The 21,079-nt window shown below is 36.6% G+C and overlaps 2 protein-coding genes, 1 long non-coding RNA gene, 1 other non-coding gene and 3 pseudogenes across 4 annotated transcripts; 6 read left to right on the forward strand and 1 right to left on the reverse strand.

The window, feature by feature from the left end:
- The first annotated feature begins 1,863 nt into the window (after positions 1-1,863).
- LOC147920198 (UDP-glycosyltransferase 76B1) lies at positions 1,864-3,442 on the forward strand. The gene is made up of 2 exons (XM_087502715.1): positions 1,864-2,392; positions 2,482-3,442. The coding sequence occupies exons 1-2, from the start codon at positions 1,927-1,929 to the stop codon at positions 3,357-3,359; spliced, it is 1,344 nt and encodes a 447-aa protein (XP_087358841.1). The 5' UTR covers positions 1,864-1,926; the 3' UTR covers positions 3,360-3,442.
- Positions 3,443-3,781: 339 nt separating this feature from the next.
- Positions 3,782-6,067, forward strand: LOC104767451 (putative pentatricopeptide repeat-containing protein At1g28020 pseudogene; annotated as a pseudogene).
- A 1,402-nt stretch (positions 6,068-7,469) lies between these two features.
- Positions 7,470-9,743, forward strand: LOC104767452 (putative pentatricopeptide repeat-containing protein At1g28020 pseudogene; annotated as a pseudogene).
- Positions 9,744-12,249: 2,506 nt separating this feature from the next.
- Positions 12,250-14,645, forward strand: LOC104764888 (uncharacterized). The gene has a single exon (XM_087502714.1). The coding sequence runs from the start codon at positions 12,375-12,377 to the stop codon at positions 14,562-14,564; it is 2,190 nt and encodes a 729-aa protein (XP_087358840.1). The 5' UTR covers positions 12,250-12,374; the 3' UTR covers positions 14,565-14,645.
- A 340-nt stretch (positions 14,646-14,985) lies between these two features.
- LOC147920199 (uncharacterized) lies at positions 14,986-15,943 on the reverse strand. Its single transcript, XR_015591419.1, has 3 exons — positions 15,515-15,943; positions 15,328-15,429; positions 14,986-15,253 (listed from the first exon to the last, which is right to left on the reverse strand). It is a non-coding gene; the product is annotated as an uncharacterized LOC147920199 (long non-coding RNA).
- Positions 15,944-16,036: 93 nt separating this feature from the next.
- Positions 16,037-16,110, forward strand: TRNAV-CAC (transfer RNA valine (anticodon CAC)). The gene has a single exon. It is a non-coding gene; the product is annotated as a tRNA-Val (tRNA).
- Positions 16,111-17,299: 1,189 nt separating this feature from the next.
- Positions 17,300-18,339, forward strand: LOC109130783 (uncharacterized; annotated as a pseudogene).
- The last annotated feature ends 2,740 nt before the right edge of the window (positions 18,340-21,079 follow it).

The following is a 21,079-nucleotide window of genomic DNA, read 5'->3' on the forward strand; positions in this document are numbered from 1 at the left end:
TTTTGTTTCACACATTTTTGTTTCATACATCTTTGTTTTCAGACCTTTTTGTTTTTATATACATACAGATTTTTATGGACTTTGAAAAGAGTTTTTGTTATTTGAGTATTATTAATGATCTCAAAAGTTGACAAAAAAAAAAAAAAAAATTAATGATCTCAAAAGTTGCAAAATTTCGATCCAACAATTATATTTCTTTGTCGCACCTCCAGCTTTCCATGTTGGCACCGTTAGTTTTCACACCTTTTTGTTTCACACCTCTTTGTTTATATAAAATTGCAATGTTTTGATCCAACAAATGTTTTGTTCCGTTTACCACTCGATATGTGAAATTAACAATGTTAATCATTTTAAATTTTCACTTTCTCGTGCGGCAACGCATGGGCCGACATCCTAGTTTTTATAAAGGAAAAAAGAAAGATTTTTAGAAGTTGAAAACAGAAATGCAGAGTCGAATGCTCCAAAATATGTTGTAATGGGTTTAAATAAAATTTTGGATATTATAAAAGACTTTTCTCTATAGATAATTGATAGAGGATTCGTAGATGTATTTATGGGATTCAAGGTTTGGTTTGCACTTTGCTACTAGGTGTGATGGCTAATATATATGAGAAAAAAAATGAAAAAAGAGAGAAAAAAAGGTGATGATATATGAGATATGATGAGGAGTGAGGACACTCCAAATATGGTTGAAACTTGAAAGATTTTTCTTTATTTGGAGCACGATGCGTTTACTAAGGTGGACCATACATGTGTGCTAGTAGGCCAGTAGTGCTACTATTTGTGTTTTAGTAGTTGAATGATTAGTGCTATTATTGATCTCCCAATAGTTTCGTTTCGTTTACTGTCTACATCTAAAGTTGTATATTATTAGTAGTTTAGTACATGTTGTCAAAGAAAAAACTGAGAAACCGTTCTAAATGACATCGACTGTGTTTTGCCAACTTTCAGAATCTCATGTTGTTTGGGTCTCTCTCTCGAGTCTCGACTAAATTAAACCAATTAACCAATATATAGTGACGATATAACCGGTTGAGTACATGTTAACCTTTATGTATTTTTGTTTAAATTAATGAGCTTAGTTAGACAATCCATGTCTCGTAAAGATTTAGTAAAAGCAAGTTGTCAGTAAGCTCATATAAGCCAAATCCAAAGTCCATCACTTTTGGAGTTATATGTTGTAAAGACAGTCACTGCCCTGTCATCTAAAACATTGACTTTTTCTTTTTTGTTCGACAAAGCTCAGTTCGATTCGCATTGCCTTTTTTTTTTTTTTTTTTTTTTTTTTTACATTCATCAATTACTAATCGAACTCACATTTGTGTATAAATAACGGTGCAAGTAACCAATTCATATTCGGATACCAATTTGAATTTGAGTTTTATATATTGGCCGTCGTAATTAACATACAGATTCTTACTAGTTATCATTAAACGAATAAGATTCATTGGATAACTCAAATGATTTAGCAAAAAAATAAGTTTCTTGAAAAATGTATAAATTTAAGATATAATAATAGTTTATACAAAAGTAGTTAAACTATAAAAAAATGTTTAAAGTCAACAAAATTTGGTTACAACTACAACTCAATTGGCCTGTATTTCTTTTTTTTCCTAATTTTAGCAGCAAAAAGATACCAAATTGAACACCTTCACATGATATATAAATGATAAACATGATTGTTTATAACAAATTTGATAACCCCACATGCATTTGGTCATTGTTTAACAACAAAGTAAAGTAGCTAGACTCACTTTTAATATATATTTAGATCGAATCAGCAAGAGTGACGTATCTTACTGACGTACCACCCACCCATTACAGCTTTCGTCTTATTAGTCTTTGCACATCTATAATATAGCCATTACCCGTGTGAACAAGAACTTAAAACAGAGAGAAACACAACACCAACAACAACAAAAAAATATGGAGACTAGAGAAACAAAACCAGTGATTCTTCTCTTTACTTTTCCTTTACAAGGTCACTTAAACCCAATGTTTCAGCTCGCCGACATTTTCTTCAACAGAGGCTTCTCCATCATTGTGATCCACACTGAGTTCAACTCTCCAAACTCTTCCAAATTTCCTCATTTCACTTTCGTCTCCATCCCCGATGGCTTGTCTGAACCCGAATCCTATCTGGATGTCATCGAGTTTATCCATGTCCTCAATTCCAAGTGTGTTGCTCCTTTCGGTGATTGCCTAAAGAAGCTTTTGTCTCAAGAACCAACTGCAGCTTGTGTGATTGTAGATGCTCATTGGTACTTCACTGACGGTTTAACCGAAAAATTCGGTATCCCGAGGATTGTACTCCGAACGGTTAACCTCTCAGCTTTCGTCGCTTTCTCAAAGTTTCATGTACTACGAGAGAAAGGGTACCTTTCTTTACAAGGTATATATGTACAGATCGAATTCAAGATTTATCTCTAGTTTTTTTTTGTTTCATTCTTGTTGACTTTTCTTCTCTCTACTCCATGGCAGAGTCTAAGGCAGACTCACCGGTACCCGAGCTTCCATATCTTAGAATGAAAGATCTTCCATGGTTCCAGACAGAAGAACCAAGATCAGGGGATAAGTTACAGAGAGGAACGATGAAGTCACTGAAGTCTTCCTCAGGGATCATATTCAACGCCATCGAAGATCTTGAACCAGATCAGCTTGACCAATCCCTTAAAGAATTCCCAGTTCCACTCTTCTGTATTGGACCCTTTCATAGGTACATCTCAGCTTCATCTACCAGCTTACTTACGCAAGACATGACCTGTCTCTCCTGGTTAGACAAGCAAGAACCCAACTCCGTGATCTATGCAAGTCTTGGAAGCATTGTCTCCATCGATGAATCTGAATTCTTGGAGATCGCTTGGGGTCTAAGAAACAGCAACCAGCCTTTTCTATGGGTGGTTAGACCCGGTTCAATCCACGGCAAGGAATTGATAGAGATTCTTCCTAAAGGGTTCATCGAAAGTCTCCAAGGTCGGGGTAAAATAGTGAAATGGGCACCTCAGCCCGAAATTTTAGCTCACCGTGCAACAGGCGGGTTCTTGACACATTGTGGATGGAACTCAACACTTGAGGCCATATGTGAAGCTATACCTTTGATTTGCAAACCTTCTTTTGGGGACCAGAGGGTAAATGCTAGATACATTACCGATGTTTGGAAGATCGGATTGCATTTGGAGAACAAGATAGAGAGACTAGAGATCGAAAACGCGGTTAGAACACTAATGACAAGCTCAGAAGCAGAAGAGATCCGCAAGAGGATCTTGCTAATGAAGGAAACTGCTGAACAATGCCTTAAGCTTCAAGGTTCATCGTTTCGGAATCTCGAAAAGTTAATTGCTTATGTATTGTCTTTCTAATTCGGTGTTCGTTCTTCTCCACATCCAAATTTGTTTTCCTTTGATTTTAATCTGCATTCCCAAAATAAAGACACATTTTAATCGTTTATATATCACTCAAAAACTTTCATTCTAAAACTTTATTGAAAGAGATAATGGAAACATAATTTGTTTAACCCTAACTAATCTTTGCAAAACAAAACAGGGCTGGTTTAACCCCTAACTCAAGTAAAACCCTAATTTGGTTTAACTTCAGAATTTAGTTGCCAAACTAGGAAACTACAATCGATTGGGCCATAATTACGAGAAGCCTACCCGCTTTTTTTTTAACCCATTAGCGTCGTAATCTTTTAAAATGTAAACTCGCAATTAATACAAAATGATTTAATTGCGAAAGTTAAGTAAAACCCTAGGTTTGCTCTGTATCATCATCATCATCAAACATGAGCGTAGCGCGTAATCTTCAGCAACACGCAAAGCGACTCATCGCTCACAGTAGTAGGCCTCGATTCTTCTGCACCTACAGAAACGGAACCCTATCGTCTTCGGCGACGAACCAAACTCTTCAGAGTCGGATCGAAGCGGCTTTAGATCAGAAAGCAGCAATCACTACGGTGCTTGAGCAATGGCGACAACAACAGGGGAATCAGTTAAACCCTTCGTTGGTGAGAGGAGTCTTCGAGAAGCTCCACGATTCCAAAAGATATAGTCAAGCCCTAGAAGTATCAAACTGGATGGTCAATAACAAGATCTGCAATCACCTCCCTGAAGATTTGGCGGTTCGATTTCATCTTATCGAGAACGTTTTGGGATTGGAAGAAGCAGAGAAGTTCTTTAAGAGCATCCCCGAGAATCTGAAAGGTGAATCTATCTACGCTGCTCTGTTAAAGAGTTACGCAAAATCCGGAGAAAGATCTCTGAGTAAAGCCGAATCTACTTTCGAGAAGATGAGGAAGCTAGGTATGCTCTTGAGACCTTCACCATACAACTCGATGGTCTCACTATACAGCTCTCTCAGAAACCGCGTTAAAGTCGATGAGATTCTCAGAGAGATGAAGGAGAACAACATTGAGCTAGATAGTCTCACCGTGAACAACGCTTTACGAGTATACGCTGCTGTTTCTGATGTTGCGACAATGGACAAGTTTCTAGCTGATTGGAATGAAACTACAACGCTTGAGTGGCTCACAACGCTTGACATGGCAAAGGCTTATCTGAGAGATGGTTCAAAGGGAAAGGCTAGAGATATGCTTCGTAAAACAGAGGAACTGAATGATCCAAAGTCTTATGAGGGACTCATGAGGCTATATGGTGAAGCAGGAGAGATTGAAGATGTGTACCGTATATGGAACTTGTACAAGAAGACAAGAAACAAGAGCAATGAGGGATTCCGAGCGTTGATTGGTTCTCTCTTGAAGCTTGATGATATAAACGGAGCAGAGGAGATATACTACAATGAGTGGGAGTGCTCAGGTCTTGAGTTCGATCTCCGAGTACCAACTATGTTGATCTCTGGCTATCGCGCGAAGGGAATGGTGAAGAAGGCAGATAACCTATTGTACAAGACTATGAAGAATAAAAGATTAGTTAAACCGATTAATCCATTGATTGAGGACTGGCTGAAAAATAGAAACCAAGTGAAGCCGTCCAACTTGAGAGACCTTATCAAGAACCTGCGTGACTCAAATCAGTTATCTAAAGCACTTGAGGTATCATCATTGCTGTGTGATAGAAAGAGTTTTAATCTTTTTCCAGAAGATTATGTTACAAGGCTTCATCTGTGTGAGAAAGTGTTGGGTTTGGAAGAAGCAGAGAAGTTTTTCGAAAGAAGCATCCCGGGGAACATGAAGGATTACTCTGTCTACAACACTCTCTTAACCTCGTACACAAGATCTGACAAAAGGCTAGAAAAAGCGGAAGGCGTTTTCGAGAAGATGAGAGAGCTAGGTTTCCTATCAAAACTCTCCCCATACAACTCGATGATATCTCTCTATATTCAGCTTGGAAAGCAAGGTAGGGCCAAGAATCTTCTACGGGTGATGAAGGAGAAGAATATAGAGCATGACAGTGTCACGATGAACAACGTTTTGAGGATGTACGCAGGTGAAGATGACGTAAAGACAATGGAAACGTATAAGAGAGAGTGGGTTGATGATGATGAACAAACCAAGCTTGAAATGAGGACGACTGGTGAGATGGCAAAGGCTTACGAAAGAGCAGGGCTACTACTAAAGGCGATGGAGATAACTAGGAGTAAAAGAGAAGTGCAGCGTCTATGGAATGAGTACAGGAAGAAGGCAAAGGAAGAGGTTGAAAGAGATACGCTTCGCCCTTGGGTGAAGAGAGAAAAGATTAAGAATGAAGAATATCGAAATGTGATTAGATCTCTGTTGAAGCTTGGCGATGTACAAGGAGCAGAAGCGATATATGGAGAATGGGAACCACAAGGACCCGAGTTCGATAACGGAATACCATGTCTGCTAATTTCTCGTTATTACGAGGAAGATGATGAAGCCAAGGCAAAGGAGGTAGAGTATTCGAGTAGACAGAAGCGGAGGCGGATGCAGTTTAAGCTGTTCAAGGAAGACTTGATCGGTTACGCGGCAGGGGTTGTCGTGTCTACGGTTCCTGCGATCGTAGTATTGTTTTTTCTACACCATCCCGACTACTTTTTTAAGTTCATCTTAAGTACCGTTCTGTTTGCATTGTTGAACTATTTAACAGCCTAATATTCTTGTGTTTCTTTTTTCTTTTCTTTTGGTTTAGAAATTTATACCTAATTAAAACCACAAAGTTTTGCTCGGTTTGAAACTTACTTTTGGTTACGTTTGGATTCATTTGGTTTTCTAATAATATTTCTTATCATTACTTTCGTCGTTAAATTTGCTTCTTTTGCTTTTTTTTTTTATCTTCGAATATTCAAACTCTGGATAATATAGGCTCAATATATATATATATATATATATATATATATATATATTTACATAGGCCTGGGCAAAATACCCGGATTCGCATATCCGATCGGAACTCGTATCCGAAATTGTAAAATATCCGAACGAGTTCTAAATCTCTAAATCCGAAAACCCGAACCCGATCCGAACCAAAATCTGAACCTGATCCGAACCGAAATCCGAACGGATATCCGAATACACCCATATTTTTAATATATAGTAGTAATATATTAGTAATATTTATAATTTTAATAATATAAGTGTCCAAAATATTTATATTTTTAGATATTTTCAATAATTTGAAGTATTTAAACTGTTTATTAGTAAATTTGGATAAAAATACTCTAAATTTTCAGATATATTACGTATTATTGAATAATTTAGACTAAATTAAATACTAAAATTTTGAGTTTTGTGAATTTTGGGTAATCCGAATTCGAACCTAAAATACCCGAACCGAACCCGATCCAAATCCGAAGTCTAGAAATCCCTGAACGGGTCCTATACCTCTAAACCCGAAAATCCGAAAACTCGATCCGAACCCGAAGGAATACCCGAATGCCCAGGCCTATTTACATTCTGATTCCTTTCTCGTAATAATGCTATTTTTTAGAAAACCGGTTCCACAAAAACAAACTAGGACTGGTTTTAATCCTTACAGGATCGTTGAATATAGTCTATACATATATACGTGAAACTTACCCGCTTTTAAACCCATTAATAGCGTCATTAGCTTTGCTATATAAACCGATTAAATTGAAAAAGTTCAGGGCAAAATTTTTTATGACAATTACTATATTATTTTTCTATCAAAATCAACATTACACTAATTTTATATATCACTAGCTCTCATGATAAAAACCTAATATAATATAAGTATAACCAATAATATTACACTAAATATATTTAAACTTTTCAAAGTGAAACTAATTTATATACAAGACTTCAATTTTCATTAGGGTTAAACTTAAGCCCATGCCAGAGGTATGCATGTATCCCATATAAATCGGAATGGGTGATTGCAAACCTAAACGTAAAACGACTAGCTAGTAGCATAATCGGAATGGATTAAATTTTCCAATTAAAGGAAATGTTCAGCATAAGGGTTAACTATATAAACTGATTAAAATTAAAATATCACAAAACCCTAAATCTTGTCCTCTGTGTCATATCATCGGCCATGATCATGACGCATAATCTTCAGCAACACGCAAGGCGAATCCTCGCTTACAGTAGCAGGCCTCGTTTCTTCTGCTCATACATCAACGGAACCCTACCGTCTCCGGCGTCGAACCAAACTCTGCTGAGTCGGATCGAAGCGGCTGCGAATCAGAAAGCAGAAATCACAACGGTGCTTGAGCATTGGCGACAACAACAACAACAACATGGGAATCAGTTAAACCCTTCTTTGGTGAGAGGTATCGTCGAGAAGCTCAACTGTTCCAAGAGATATAGTCAAGCCCTAGAGGTATCAGAGTGGATGACTAAACAAAAGATCTGCAATCTCGTCCCGGAAGACTTCACAACTCGATTTCATCTGATTGAAAACGTTTTGGGTTTGGGAGAAGCAGAGAAGTTCTTGGAGAGCATCCCGGAGAATCTAAGAGGTGAGTCGATGTACACTTCTCTGTTAAGAAATTACTCAAGACAACGCGGGTTAAGAGCTCTGTGCAAAGCCGTATCTACTTTCGAGAAGATGAAGAAGCTAGGGTTGCTCTTGAGACCTTCACCGTACAACTCGATGACATCGCTCTATAGCTCTCGCGGAAACAGAGATAAGGTCGATGAGATCCTACAAGAGATGAAGGAGAACAACGTTGAGTTCGATAACGTCACCGTGAACAACGCTCTGCGAGTATACGCTGCTGTATCTGATGTGGAGACAATGGACAAGTTTCTAGCTGATTGGAGTGCGATTACAATACTTGATGGGCTCACGGTACTTGACATGGCTAAGGCTTATCTGAGAGATGGTTCTAAGGAAAAGGCTATAAAACTGCTTCGTAGAAGAGAAGGATATATGGGTACCGAGTACTATGAGGAACTCATGAGGCTATATGGTGAAGCAGGAGAGAGAGAAGATGTGTACCGTATATGGGACTTGTACAAGAAGACAAGTAACAAGAACAATGAGGGATTTAGAGCTTTGATTTGTTCTCTCTTGAAGCTTGATGATATCAAAGGAGCAGAGGAGGTATACTACAACGAGTGGGAGTGCTCAGGTCTTGAGTTTGATCTCCAAATCCTAAATATGTTGGTGTCTTGTTATCGCAAAAAGGGAATGGTAAAGAAAGCAGAGAAACTGATGAACAAGTCTATGAGGAACAGAGGATTGGTTAAACCAATCACTCCGTTTCTGAATGAACTTGGGAAGAAGGGGAATCAAGCGAGTCCGTCGGACTTGAGAGACCTCATCAAGAACCTACATGATTCAAACCAGTTGTCCAAAGCAGTTGAGGCATCATCATGGATGTGTGAAAAAAAGGCGTTTAATCTTTTTTCAGAAGATTATGCAACTAGGCTTCAACTTACTGGGAAAGTTTTGGGTTTGGAAGAAGCAGAGAGGTTTTTCGAAAGCAGCATCCCGGAGAATATGAAGGACTACTCTGTTTACGCCACACTCTTAACGTTGTACACAAGATCTGAAATGAATCTAGTCAAAGCAGAAGCCGTTTTTGAGAAGATGAGAGAGCTAGGCCTCGTCTCCAAACTTTACCCATTCAACTTAATGATATCTCTCTACAGTGAGCTAAGAAAACGAAGCAAGGTCAATAAGCTTCTATCTGATATGAAGCAGAACAATATTGAGCCTGATAGTGTCACGATGAACAACGTTTTGAGAGTTAACGCAGACGTATCCGCCATAGACTCGATGGAGAAGTACAAGAAAGAGTGGGCTGCTGCTGATGGTGATGATAATAATAACATAACCAAGCTTGAAGTGAGGACGATTGATGCGATGGCAAAGGCTTACGAAAGAGCCGGGCTAATACTAAAGGCGATAGAGACGACAACAAGTAACAGGGAAGTGTACCGTCTATGGGATATGTACAAGGTCAAGGCAGATGGAGATATTAAAAGAGATAAGATCACCTCTAAATCAGAGATAGGAAAGATTTGGAATGAAGGATATCGAAATGTGATTAGCTCTTTGTTGAAGCTTGAAGATGTGAAAGGAGCTGAGAAGATATATGGAGAGTGGGAGCTGAAAGGAATTGTTATGGATACACGAATACCGTGTTTGCTAATCTCTCGTTACATCAAAGAAGATGATCAAGTGAAGATGAAGAATGTAGTGGATTCGAGTAGGAAGAAGGAAAGGCGGATGCATGTTGAAAAGGTGGTTAATATAACTTTGGTCGAGGATGTGTTGACGCTTCTCGCGGTTCCGTCTGGTACGATTTTGTTAGTATGGGTTTTAACAAAAGGGCCAATTTTTCCAATTACTTTTTAAAAAGTGCCTAAAGGCATCTGCATTGGTAAATATTAGATGAGTTTCTCAAAATATTATATTTTAATCATTTTTATATAAAATTATTATTTATTTAAATAAGAAATTAAAAAAATAAAATATAACCAGTTATAATTAGCCATATGTCCAGAACTGTTTCTCAAATGAGAATTTTTGAGAAACATTTTTCACTTTCTCTTATACTTTTTTGTTACTTTTTATTTTTTAATTGGTGAGATTTAGTTGAGAAACCCCCACTGCACATAACCTAATACACTAATGGACTCTTTTCTTATTACTCTTTAAAAGAAACTATATATTACGTTCTATTTAGTTATTTTTATTTTCTGAGTATTTAATTATTGTTATTGTATTACTAGGTAACAACCCGCACTATGTGCGGTATAAAATAATTATTTAATGTTTTTACTGTAATTTACAAAATCTAATATATTTATGGGTAATTGAAATATTTAAAATTCGATTGTGTAGTATATATCTATAAAAAAAATTTGTATAGTGATTAAAATTTAACCCGTGAGAGTTATTATAATATCAATCTTATATTATTATATCATATGAACAAAGGGTTCTTAAAATTCATTTTAAAGATTTTATGAAAATATAATTAAAAGATATAATTAAGTTAGAAAGATAATATAAAATTTTTATTTTGGGTGTAAATTGTATTTTTGGAAAAATACAATGGTAAATAAATATAAATATTTTAAAAAATTGATGACAAATAAAGGAAAGAGTGTCATGAACTCTGTAATGCTGACACCTCAGTTTTTTTTTGCCAAAATGTTCCTCTATTAATATATAAGAGATTTACAAAATCTATTATATTTATGGATAATTGAAATATTTAAAATTCGATTGTGTAGTATATATAAAAAAATATTTATAATAATTAAAATTTAACCCGTGAGAGTTATTATAATATCAATCTTATATTATTATATCATATGAACAAAGGGTTTTTTTAAATTCATTTTAAAGATTTTATGAAAATATAATTAAAGGATATAATTAAGTTAGAAAGATAATATAAAAATTTAATTTTGGGTGGAAATTGTATTTTTGGAAAAATACAATGATAAATAAATGTAAATATTTTTAAAAGCTGATGACAAATAAAGGAAAGAGTGTCCTCAGTTCTGTAATGATGACACCTTAGTTTTTTTGCCAAAAAGTTCTTCTATTAATATATAGGAGATTGAATGGAATGATACAATTTATATAAAAGCACCAAACATAATCAAATAATATAGTGAAAGAGATTACATAGAATAATATAATTAATATAGATTAGAGTGATATACGTGATTCTACAACTAGCTCTTGTTATTTAAATTCTCGATATAACATGGATCCAAATCTTGTATATTTTCTTTGAATGTGCACAGCCTTGAAAATCTTGGGTTATGCATTTATCATAAGTAAACGAGAGTATAAAAGAGTTTTATTGCTCTGTTATTTAGACATATATATAACCATCTATTATTTTTATTTTTACATGGTGGAAAGTGGAAACAGGGGTCTTGGGAACAAATTAACAAATTTATTGATAATTTATAGGGACATGCAAACGATGAGTCGATGACCAAATTTAAAATGGTACATATTGCTCGTTCTTAATATTAAAAGGACAGCAAGTTTTGTGTCCGTCAGGAAAAATAGGATTCTTGTTAATTGATAGTAAAAATATTTTCTCCCTTTTATTATTCGTTTCCTGTGTGTTTTTTTTCTTTGGTGACTTGCTTTGCCACCACTTCTAAAGAATGAATTGAGTCCCTTTAACGATTTCTCATTCTCCATCCCTTCTTTTTTCATATGATCTCATTTCGTATGTTACAATAACTACAAGCTGTATATATAAATCACGTTTTTGTGCTCAAATTAATCAAAAGTCAAAACTGAACTAGGTTGCCAAGCTGTTCTTTTGGTGAGCCAAAACTAAACCGAAACTGAATTCAATATAACCGACTGAACCAAAACTAAACCAAAACTAGAATGCATATCCTTTTTTTTTTACATTCAATATATTGTTGTAATGTTAAATTTCCATTTATATGAGAATGCTAAAGATTGCGTTTCAATCTGTTCAAAATATATCATTTTTAAAGTAGTTTTACAGAATTTTTAAGAGCTCTGTTATTTAAATTGTCGATATATAAACATGGATCTAAATCTCTTATATATCTTGCTTTGAATGTGCACAGCCTGGAAACAGATCTTAGGATAAAATTTAATGTTAAAAGTAAACGAAAATATAAAATAGTTCTACAGAAATTACACTGGTCTCTTAATCAAATCCTAGATTTAACCTTGATCTAAGTCTAGTTTTTTTCTTTTTCTTGAATGTGCATTAATGCACAACGTGGAAACAGGTCCAGGGGAATAAATTTAATGATAATTTTATTACAAGTAAACGATGATCGATGACCAAAGTATAAAAGATCGTATATTCTGGTCATTATTAATAATATAAACAATAATTTGGTCACTGCACTTGCTACTACTTACTAGAAAGTAGAAACTATGGGAATGCTTGTTTATTAATATGAACACTCCCCTTTACTTTACTCCACCTAGAGTGGGAGAGAAGAGCATAAACAAAACAGCAAAAAGATGCACAAAAAAGGAGTACCTCCTCCTCCACCTCTGCCACCTCTTGGATTTGGACGACATCAAAACAGAAACGGCAAAAATATGGACAAAGAACAAGTAGCTCCACCTCCTCCACCCCCTCCACCTTTTCCATCTTTTGGATATGAACGTTATCATAACCGAAACGGAAAAAAGATGGACAACGAAGATGTATCTCCACCTCGACGAGCTCATAACCGAAACGGCAAAAAGATGGACAAAGAAGAAGTATCTCCACCTCGACGAGCTCATAACCGAAACGGCAAAAAGATGAAAAAAGAAAATAGGAGAAACCGCAAAAAGATGGACAAAGAAGAAGTACCTACACCTCCTATCTCCCCTTCATTACTGAGACAAATCTCAGAGCCACCCGCTCTTCCTAAAGAAAACCCAAGATGTCCTGTTTCTCATTCAACTCACCCTCACACACTCTGTCCTAGACTCGATGGGAACACCAACTCTGGTTGTTTTTCATGCGGTGAATATGCATCTCCCTTGATCGAAGACCAGAACTACCATTTCTTCTGCCAGACCTGCGATGTGGAGTTCCACAGAGTTTGTCATATGTTCCCAAAGACGTTATCACATCCTTATCACCTCCAACACCCTCTTACTTTCACCTACCGGAACAACGAAACCGGGTGCGTTTCAGACGGTAATATAGATGAGTCTTTCTGCGCTACAGTTCTATCTGCTGGCTCCAACATCTCTGATCCTAAGATGTTGGGATCTATCGAATCTGATCAATGCTCATGGTGTGGAAAAAATATCCAAGGAAACTGGTTCTATCGTTGCTCTATGTGCAACTTTTGTTTGGATCTCCATTGCTCCCAAAATGTTCCACTTCTTGTTGTCACAAACCCGAAGAATCATCATCATCAACTCGTCTTCTACAAGCGACCACTCTTGACTCCATGTGATGATTGTGGGTTGGTCAATGTGTTGGATCCAAGCTATGCTTGTTTTGAATGTGATTACATGGTCCATCAAAGTTGCATCAACTTACCACGAGTCATAAAGATCACGCGTCACCAGCATCGCCTTTTTTACACTCCTTTTCTCCAATCCAAGATTTCATCATGTCTGATATGCTACAAGAGAGTTGACACGAAGTATGGCCAATATTTTTGCAACCGCGAGAATTGCTCTTACGTAGTTCATTCAAAATGTGTAACACATGAGAACGTATGGGACGGGAAAGAGCTCGAACGGGCACCCGAAGTACCGGACGAGATTGAAGATATCCTCCCATATAAGAAGATTTGTGGTGATGACTTAATAAGACACTTCTCTCATGACCATCTTCTAAAGCTCAAGAAATATGATGGTGTTAGAGATGCAGAGAAGCAATGTCAAGCATGCATCCTTCCTATAGACTGTCGTGATTTCTACAATTGCACGCACTGTGATTTTTATCTCCACAAGGTATGTGCTTGCCTTCTTCGGAAACTGAGTCATGCGTTACACAAACACCCTCTTATCCTAGACGCCTCTCCTCGAAACCACTATGATCTCATCAATTGTTCAGCTTGTTCCAGAAAGTTCACTGGTTTCAGGTACATATGTACCAAAGCTAATTGTGTGTCCAAGCAAGTTCAGATAGATGTTCGATGTATTTCATCAGTTCCTGATTATTTCACTCATGAAAGTCATGAACATCCTCTGTTTATCTCCACGTCTTCCAAAGGTGAAAACAAGACTGGTTGTGTGGGTTGCAAGAAGACGGGTATGCGGTCTTACCTACAGTGTACTAAATGCAAATTTTCTATGTGTTATCAATGCGCTACAATTCCAACTCTAGTAAGGTACAAATACGACAAGCATCCTCTGTCTCTTTGCTATGGAGAAGAAGCAGGTGATAAGTATTGGTGCGAAGTATGTGAGAAAGAGGTTAATCCAAGGGAAAGGTTCTACAAATGCAACGAATGTTGTATCACTGTCCACCTTCATTGCATATTCACATCTTCTGCTTATATGAAGCCTGGTTTCAGATTCAAGTATTACTCGTCCAAAGTGGAAGTTCGTCGCAACAGCAACATCACTAGACCGTATTGCGTTGAATGTGGTCATCGCTGTCCAGGGTACATCTACTACAAAAACGATAACTCTGTAACCGTTACTTGTTCCTTGAACTGTTTAGATAAAAAGCTGACACGACGGCATGCATTGTGAGCTTTATTTGTGTGTCTCTTTTGTATGTTTGTTTTTTCTTGAAGAACTTTGAAATCTCTAAAGAATTAAAATCTCTTTGAATTTCTTCATCTCTGTTTTCTTAATAGACTCAGAAGACATAGTTTCGCAAAATAGACTCTGTGAAGGTGCATGGAAAAAAAATAAGTAGCTTCAACGTTTTCATCTACCACCAAACACCATGCAAACTATCCTCAAAACCAGTAAACCAAAGGTTCATTTCACTGAACATTGTTTAATGGCAATCACAAACATTAAGATAGACTTTGAGATGATGATTGATCTCAAATGTATTTCTTTTTGGGAGATGAACCAAGATGGCTTCAACAAAACAGTCTGTTCTCTCTCTGTCCCTAATATGTAAGGATCAAACTAGTGTCCTTGATGGACCTTAGTTTACAAATTACAACCAAAGCTCCATTGTTAGGTTCAGGGTTTTCATTAAAATAGATAATCCAGCTCAGGATGAGTCAAAGAAGCTATGTATCAGCTAATAATAGAGTATTCAGAGTACCACTACAAGTCTGATAGAGAAATTTTATATGATTAAAGAGAAGAAACCAAAAAAAAAAGAAGATCACACTTGTGTGTGTGTGTTGTGTTACCTTGGCTTTGGTTCCGGCTACATGGATAATGCTCATCTTTGAAAGGTCATCTTCCAGGCCAAGACTCTGCATATGCGTTGTTGTTACGTTAAGAAAATAGAAAAAACACCAAAATCAAACAGAAAGAGAGTAACAACAACCTTGACATAATCAGACATCAAACTGAACTGATCTCCTCTGTTGCGCCTTGGGATCTACGATGACAACACAACGAACCAGCGCTTCCTCATATGGATCACCACCTGCTTTTCGATTCAGGACAAAATCAGTGATATATCTATATAATAAAGATTCATCAGGAGCGACAAGGGAAGAAATTGACAAAACCTTGAGGTGCCGCCATGTCGATATGCTTTCCGAACAACTGAGACTATCAATGGAGCCCGTGAGTCTTTACAGCGAGCAATTGCTTCTAGTACCCATGGCTGGACTGGACTCCGTTGACCACCCGGTCATATATGCTCCCAATTTTAAAAATTTGGAAAAGAATCGCCAATGTTGGTGAAGCTTGGATTAATTTATTGACAAGTCTCATTAGACTACTTCAACTTGTTACCACATCCCAAAAACCAAGAAAAAAAAGAGATGAACCAAAATCTCCCATAGAGTAATGTCATCACTCATCATCAGTCATCACCACGATGATTCACAACAAAGTCGACGCTGGTGAGTGAAGAAGAAGAAGCCAATAGAAGAGCAGGATTCGAGAACTAGTAGATCATGAACGGCACGGTGTGTGGTACCCAAAAAAAACACAAAAAGAATAAACGAAACAGCAAACATGCTTTGTTTCCTTCATATGTTTTCATATATGATATCTATCAGATAAGTAGAGAACTAGACATGATCGTCTGGGTGGTGTAGTCGGTTATCACGCTAGTCTCACACACTAGAGGTCCCCGGTTCGAACCCGGGCTCAGACACTTTTTCTTAATTTTTTTTCCAAAAATTGCGTTGCTGGCCACGTCATCATCTGTTGTTTACACGCATGCTATTATTATGTTCATTTCGCACGCGGGGGAGGCACTGAATAAACAACACACGATGCCAATCTTAACTTTTCCTTGTTTCTCTTCCTTCCCCCATTGCTTGAACCACAGGGGAAAAATTTAAAAAAAATCCTGAAAATCAAAAATACCCACGAGTTGAAAATTATTCGAATCCCTTAAAGAAAATGAGTTTTGGAAAGAGATAAATAAGAAAACTTAATATAGAAAACACATTAGATTTATAAAAGTTACATTCTTTATGAAAAATAAATAAAAAAAATCTCTAGAATGGCACTTTTAGTAAAAAAAAAAGAATTAGTATAAAATAGTTTAACAGAAATTGTATTGCTCTGTTTAGACATAACCAGATATAAAAATATATCCGTATATTTTTTTGAACGTGCTTACGTGCAGTGTGCAAAGGGTGGAAATAGTGTTCAAAAAAGCGGTCTAGGCGGTCGCCTAGGCGCCGTCTAGGCGCTAGACGCTCAACAGACGTTTAGATGACCACCTAACCCGCTTAAAATTACATACATTTTATTTTAATATTTATTTTTGATTTTTAAATTACATATAATTAAATTATTATGTTTTATATCTATATACGTAATTATAAACATCTATATGTTGTTAATATGACTTAAATAAATGTATTTTTCTTACCGTTGTTTATAAATTTTTTATTTTTATAACATATATTTTAATATAATTATATATATATATAATGTTTTATGTTGTAAACGCCTAAACCGCCTAAAAATCGTCTAGGCCCCAACTAAGCGTTTTAGGCGCTAGGCGTTGGGTCACCGCTTAGATACCGTCTAGCGCTTTCTTTAACACTGGGTGGAAACAACAGGTCTTGGGAACAAATTTATTGAACATTTATAAACAACTAAACTATGACCAAGTCATAGTATTGTACATTTTTGGTCGTTCTTAATAACATAAAGAGCAAGTTGGTCATTTGTCTATTAGGAAAAATGGGATACTTGTTAAGTAAATAAATATTAAGTCCCATTTTCTATTGTATTATATTTGCTCAACTTTGCGAGGTGGGAGAAGTGGGGGGAGAGAAGAAACTATCATAACACACAAAGGATCATAACCAAAGCAGTCAAAAAAAATGGACGAAGTACCTCCATTTCCAAGGCAAGATCTTGAAAAACACCCAAGATGTCCGTTGTCTCATCCAACTAACCCTCACATCCTCTCTAATTCTGGCGAAATCACCAAGTTTGGTTGTTTTACATGCGGTAAAAAAGCACCGCTCAGGAAAAGGGACCGTGGCTTCCCTTACTATTGCATCACCTGCGATGTGAATTTCCACATCCTTATCACCTTCAGCACCCTCTTACTTTCACCTTTAGGAATTATGAAATGGGGATAAAATCCGACAGCAGCATCCTATATGAATCCTTTCGCGCTACAGTTATGTCTCATGCTGACTTCATCGCATGTGATCTTGGGAAGCCTGGATCTACAGAATTTGGTGTGGCAGTAGATAAATGCACATGGTGTGGCAAAAATATCCAAGACGATTGGTTGTATCGTTGTTCTATATGTAACTTCTGCTTGGATATCTCTTGCTCCCAAAATGTTCCTCTTCTCCACATCACAAACCCAAAGAGTCATCAACATCCACTCGTCTTCTACAAGCGACCACTCTTGACTCCATGTGATGCTTGTGGGTTGGTCAATGTGTTGGATCCAAGCTACGCTTGTTTTCAATGTGATTACATGGTCCATCAAAAATGCATCGACTTCCCTAGAGTCATAAAGATCACGCGTCACCAGCATCGTCTTTCTCACACTCCTTGCGTCAAACCTCCTATTTCACCATGTGGGGTGTGCTACCAGAAATTTGACACCAAGTACGGCCTATATTCTTGCAACCACGACGAGGATCGCTCTTATGTAGTGCATTCGAAATGTGCGACGCATGAAAATGTATGGGACGGGATTGAACTCGAATGGGAACCTGAGGTTTTCGAAAACCTTGAAGATATCCTCCCATTTAAGAAGGTTGGTACTGATATGATAAAGCATTTCTCTCATGAACATAATCTGAAGCTCCACAAGTATGATATTGGTGTTGGTGATGCAGTGGAACACTGCTGTCAGGAGCAATCTGGCTTTCACGTTCAGCAGGTCCGCCAGTTATAGTCTCTGGAACAGAGTATAATTGGACCGGATTAGAGGACTCCCCTGGCTCGCAGCGTTCGGCTGCTAATAATGCTGCATGCTCCTTACGGATCAAGTTATCCCAGAAATTATAGTCGTAGTCCTCTTCCTCATCAGAGCCATACGAATCCCCATCTTCCATCTCTTCTGAATCCTCATCCTCCGTAACAGTATATACGCACTTCTCTTTCCCTTTTTTTGCAGACGCGTCTGCCTCTCTGGCCCTCGCTTCCACCATCTCTATATTTGCAACCAACTCTGCATCATATTTGTTGTTTAAATCAATACAAGGCATCGTATCAGATATTACTGGCAGCACAGCGCTACCCCCGCCAGGGGTGTTTATTGCAGCAGCTTCCTCTTGGCCTGTTGTGCAACATTTTGTCTGCCTACTGTCCGCAGTTGGTAAGCTCTCTCCACCCTCATCCATTACTGCCATCTGCGATACTCCTGTTGCATGAACAACAACCCGAGAATGTACTTCAGCAGTTTGGACGTCTTCATTTGCGTCATTGGTCAGTGATGGCGTCCCATCGCGAAGACGTATGATGCCCTCATCAGGATCTGTACCATTACCAACGTCGTGGGGGGGGGGGGGGGGGGGGGGGGGGGGGTTCTTCTTCCCAAGTAGGTTGAAATGTGACCAACAGGTTCAGACCTCTATGTGCCGCCCTGATCCTTAAGAAGGTACGCATTCCTTCGTCATTATGAACCGACACATGCGGTGTTCTTGCAGCACTAAATATAGACATCTCATCCGGAACCCAGTAGGACACTCGCCCGACAACAGATTTTCCCTCTTCAAGAAATTGTTTCACAATCTGACTTTTCAGCTCGGCGTATGTCGTAGCCGCTGTTATGTGAAAGCACTTCGACATACACGTTTTTGAAATTATGAAATCCCAGCTACCGCCATGAGAACATTCCCAGTCTCCGACTAACACAAGTACCACATCCTCCATGTCCTGTACGCATAATAAGATAGGCCGAGTTAGAGAAGTTACGGCAATACAGTATATTTGAAACATGGTGTTTACCACAAGTTACCAGTTGCTTAGGTTATTTGTGAGGATAACGTAAAATACATTACGATAGTATAAATATTATTCACACGTGTGTATCAGAAGTACTATGAACGAGTCGGGAGTATCACATTCCTCTCTAATCATGACGACTAACCATAGAATAGTTACTCAAGTACTTCATATTGTGTCACAGATCAGAACAACTTAGTGGACTGGATGAGATATTAGAGCATGTGCATTGGTGTAGGACAATTTTTGGTCCTTCAAATATATTAATCTTATTTTGAGAGTTTCTTAAGTGTGGTATGAGCATTGGTGTCCTTCAGAGTTGGTCTCCTGGAAAAAATAATAGTATTTTTAATTTAAAAAATTAATTATTTAAATTAATAATTAAAAACATATTAAAGTTTTAATTTAAATAAAACATATAACATTGACATTAAAAACATAAAAAAATTAAAAAGTTACAAAAACTTGGAAAAAAAAACAAAATATACAATTAAAACATGAAAGATAAAAAACATAAACCATACAAACATCAAAGATAAAAACAAACATTTTATTCAATTCATAGAATTTTTTTTAATTAATTTTCATTATCTGGAAGATGTCCAAAGTTAGTTCAAATATGCTCAATCAAATCTTTTTTTTAACTGTTCGTAAGAAAATTACAAAGTTACAAAAACTTGAAAAAAAAAACAAAACATACAATTAAAACATTAAAAATTAAAAATAGTTTATTCAATCCATAAAACTAAAAACCAAAAAAAAAAACCCAAACAACACCAACCACACAGATGCTGTCACGTGTAACGAAGGACACAACAAAAAACGGCCCATATTAAGAAACGTCCCACACAGATGCTGCCTTTTTTGATTTATTTAAAAACAAAAAATACCGGGGAAGAGGCCAAATGTACGCCGTTACATATGGTCTTAGCTTAATAACAACTTAGGTTTACCCAACTATGGCAGTTAAAAATTATATACGGTCATACCAACCTAACATCAGTGGCGGATCCAGAACCAAAATTTATATGGGGCACAAATCATTTATTATTAATAATATTAAATATATAAAATAAATATTAAATATAATACTTTAAATTTTAATTTTATTTTGTTTTTAAATATATTTAAATTGCATAGTAAATATATTTAGAACGAAATTATATCTAAAGATATATTATTTATACATATTTAAACTCTTTATATTTTTGTGAAATAGTTTAAACTCTTTGTATATAAGATAAATTACAAAAAGCGATAGTATATTATACTAATTTACTAATTTTGTAATATTTTAACAAATATACCGTAGTAAAAGAAGGATAGTTGTTGAGAAAAAAGTAGAAAAATAAAATTTAATTGATTTTTAAAAAATAATAGGAAAACATTCAGTACTAAATAGGACAACATTGATCGTACGTTGGAAAGAAACACACAAAAAAAGCAACCAATAAGTTCAAAGAGTAGTTTCGAACTTGTTACCTAAGAAACTACATGGGGCACTTAACTACCAAATAAGCTATGAGAGATAATTAAACAATGGTAAATCAGAAATATTTTATTATTAGCATGGGGCACTTGCCCCACCCCATATGTACGTAGATCCGCCCCTGCCTAACATCCAACCTACCTATCACATATATATACAGGACAGTAACTCTTATGCCACATAAGACAACCATTTCATG

The sequence above is a fragment of the Camelina sativa genome, chromosome 19 (assembly GCF_030686135.1).
Source record: "Camelina sativa cultivar CO46 ecotype springtype chromosome 19, ASM3068613v1".
Lineage (NCBI taxonomy): Eukaryota > Viridiplantae > Streptophyta > Magnoliopsida > Brassicales > Brassicaceae > Camelina > Camelina sativa.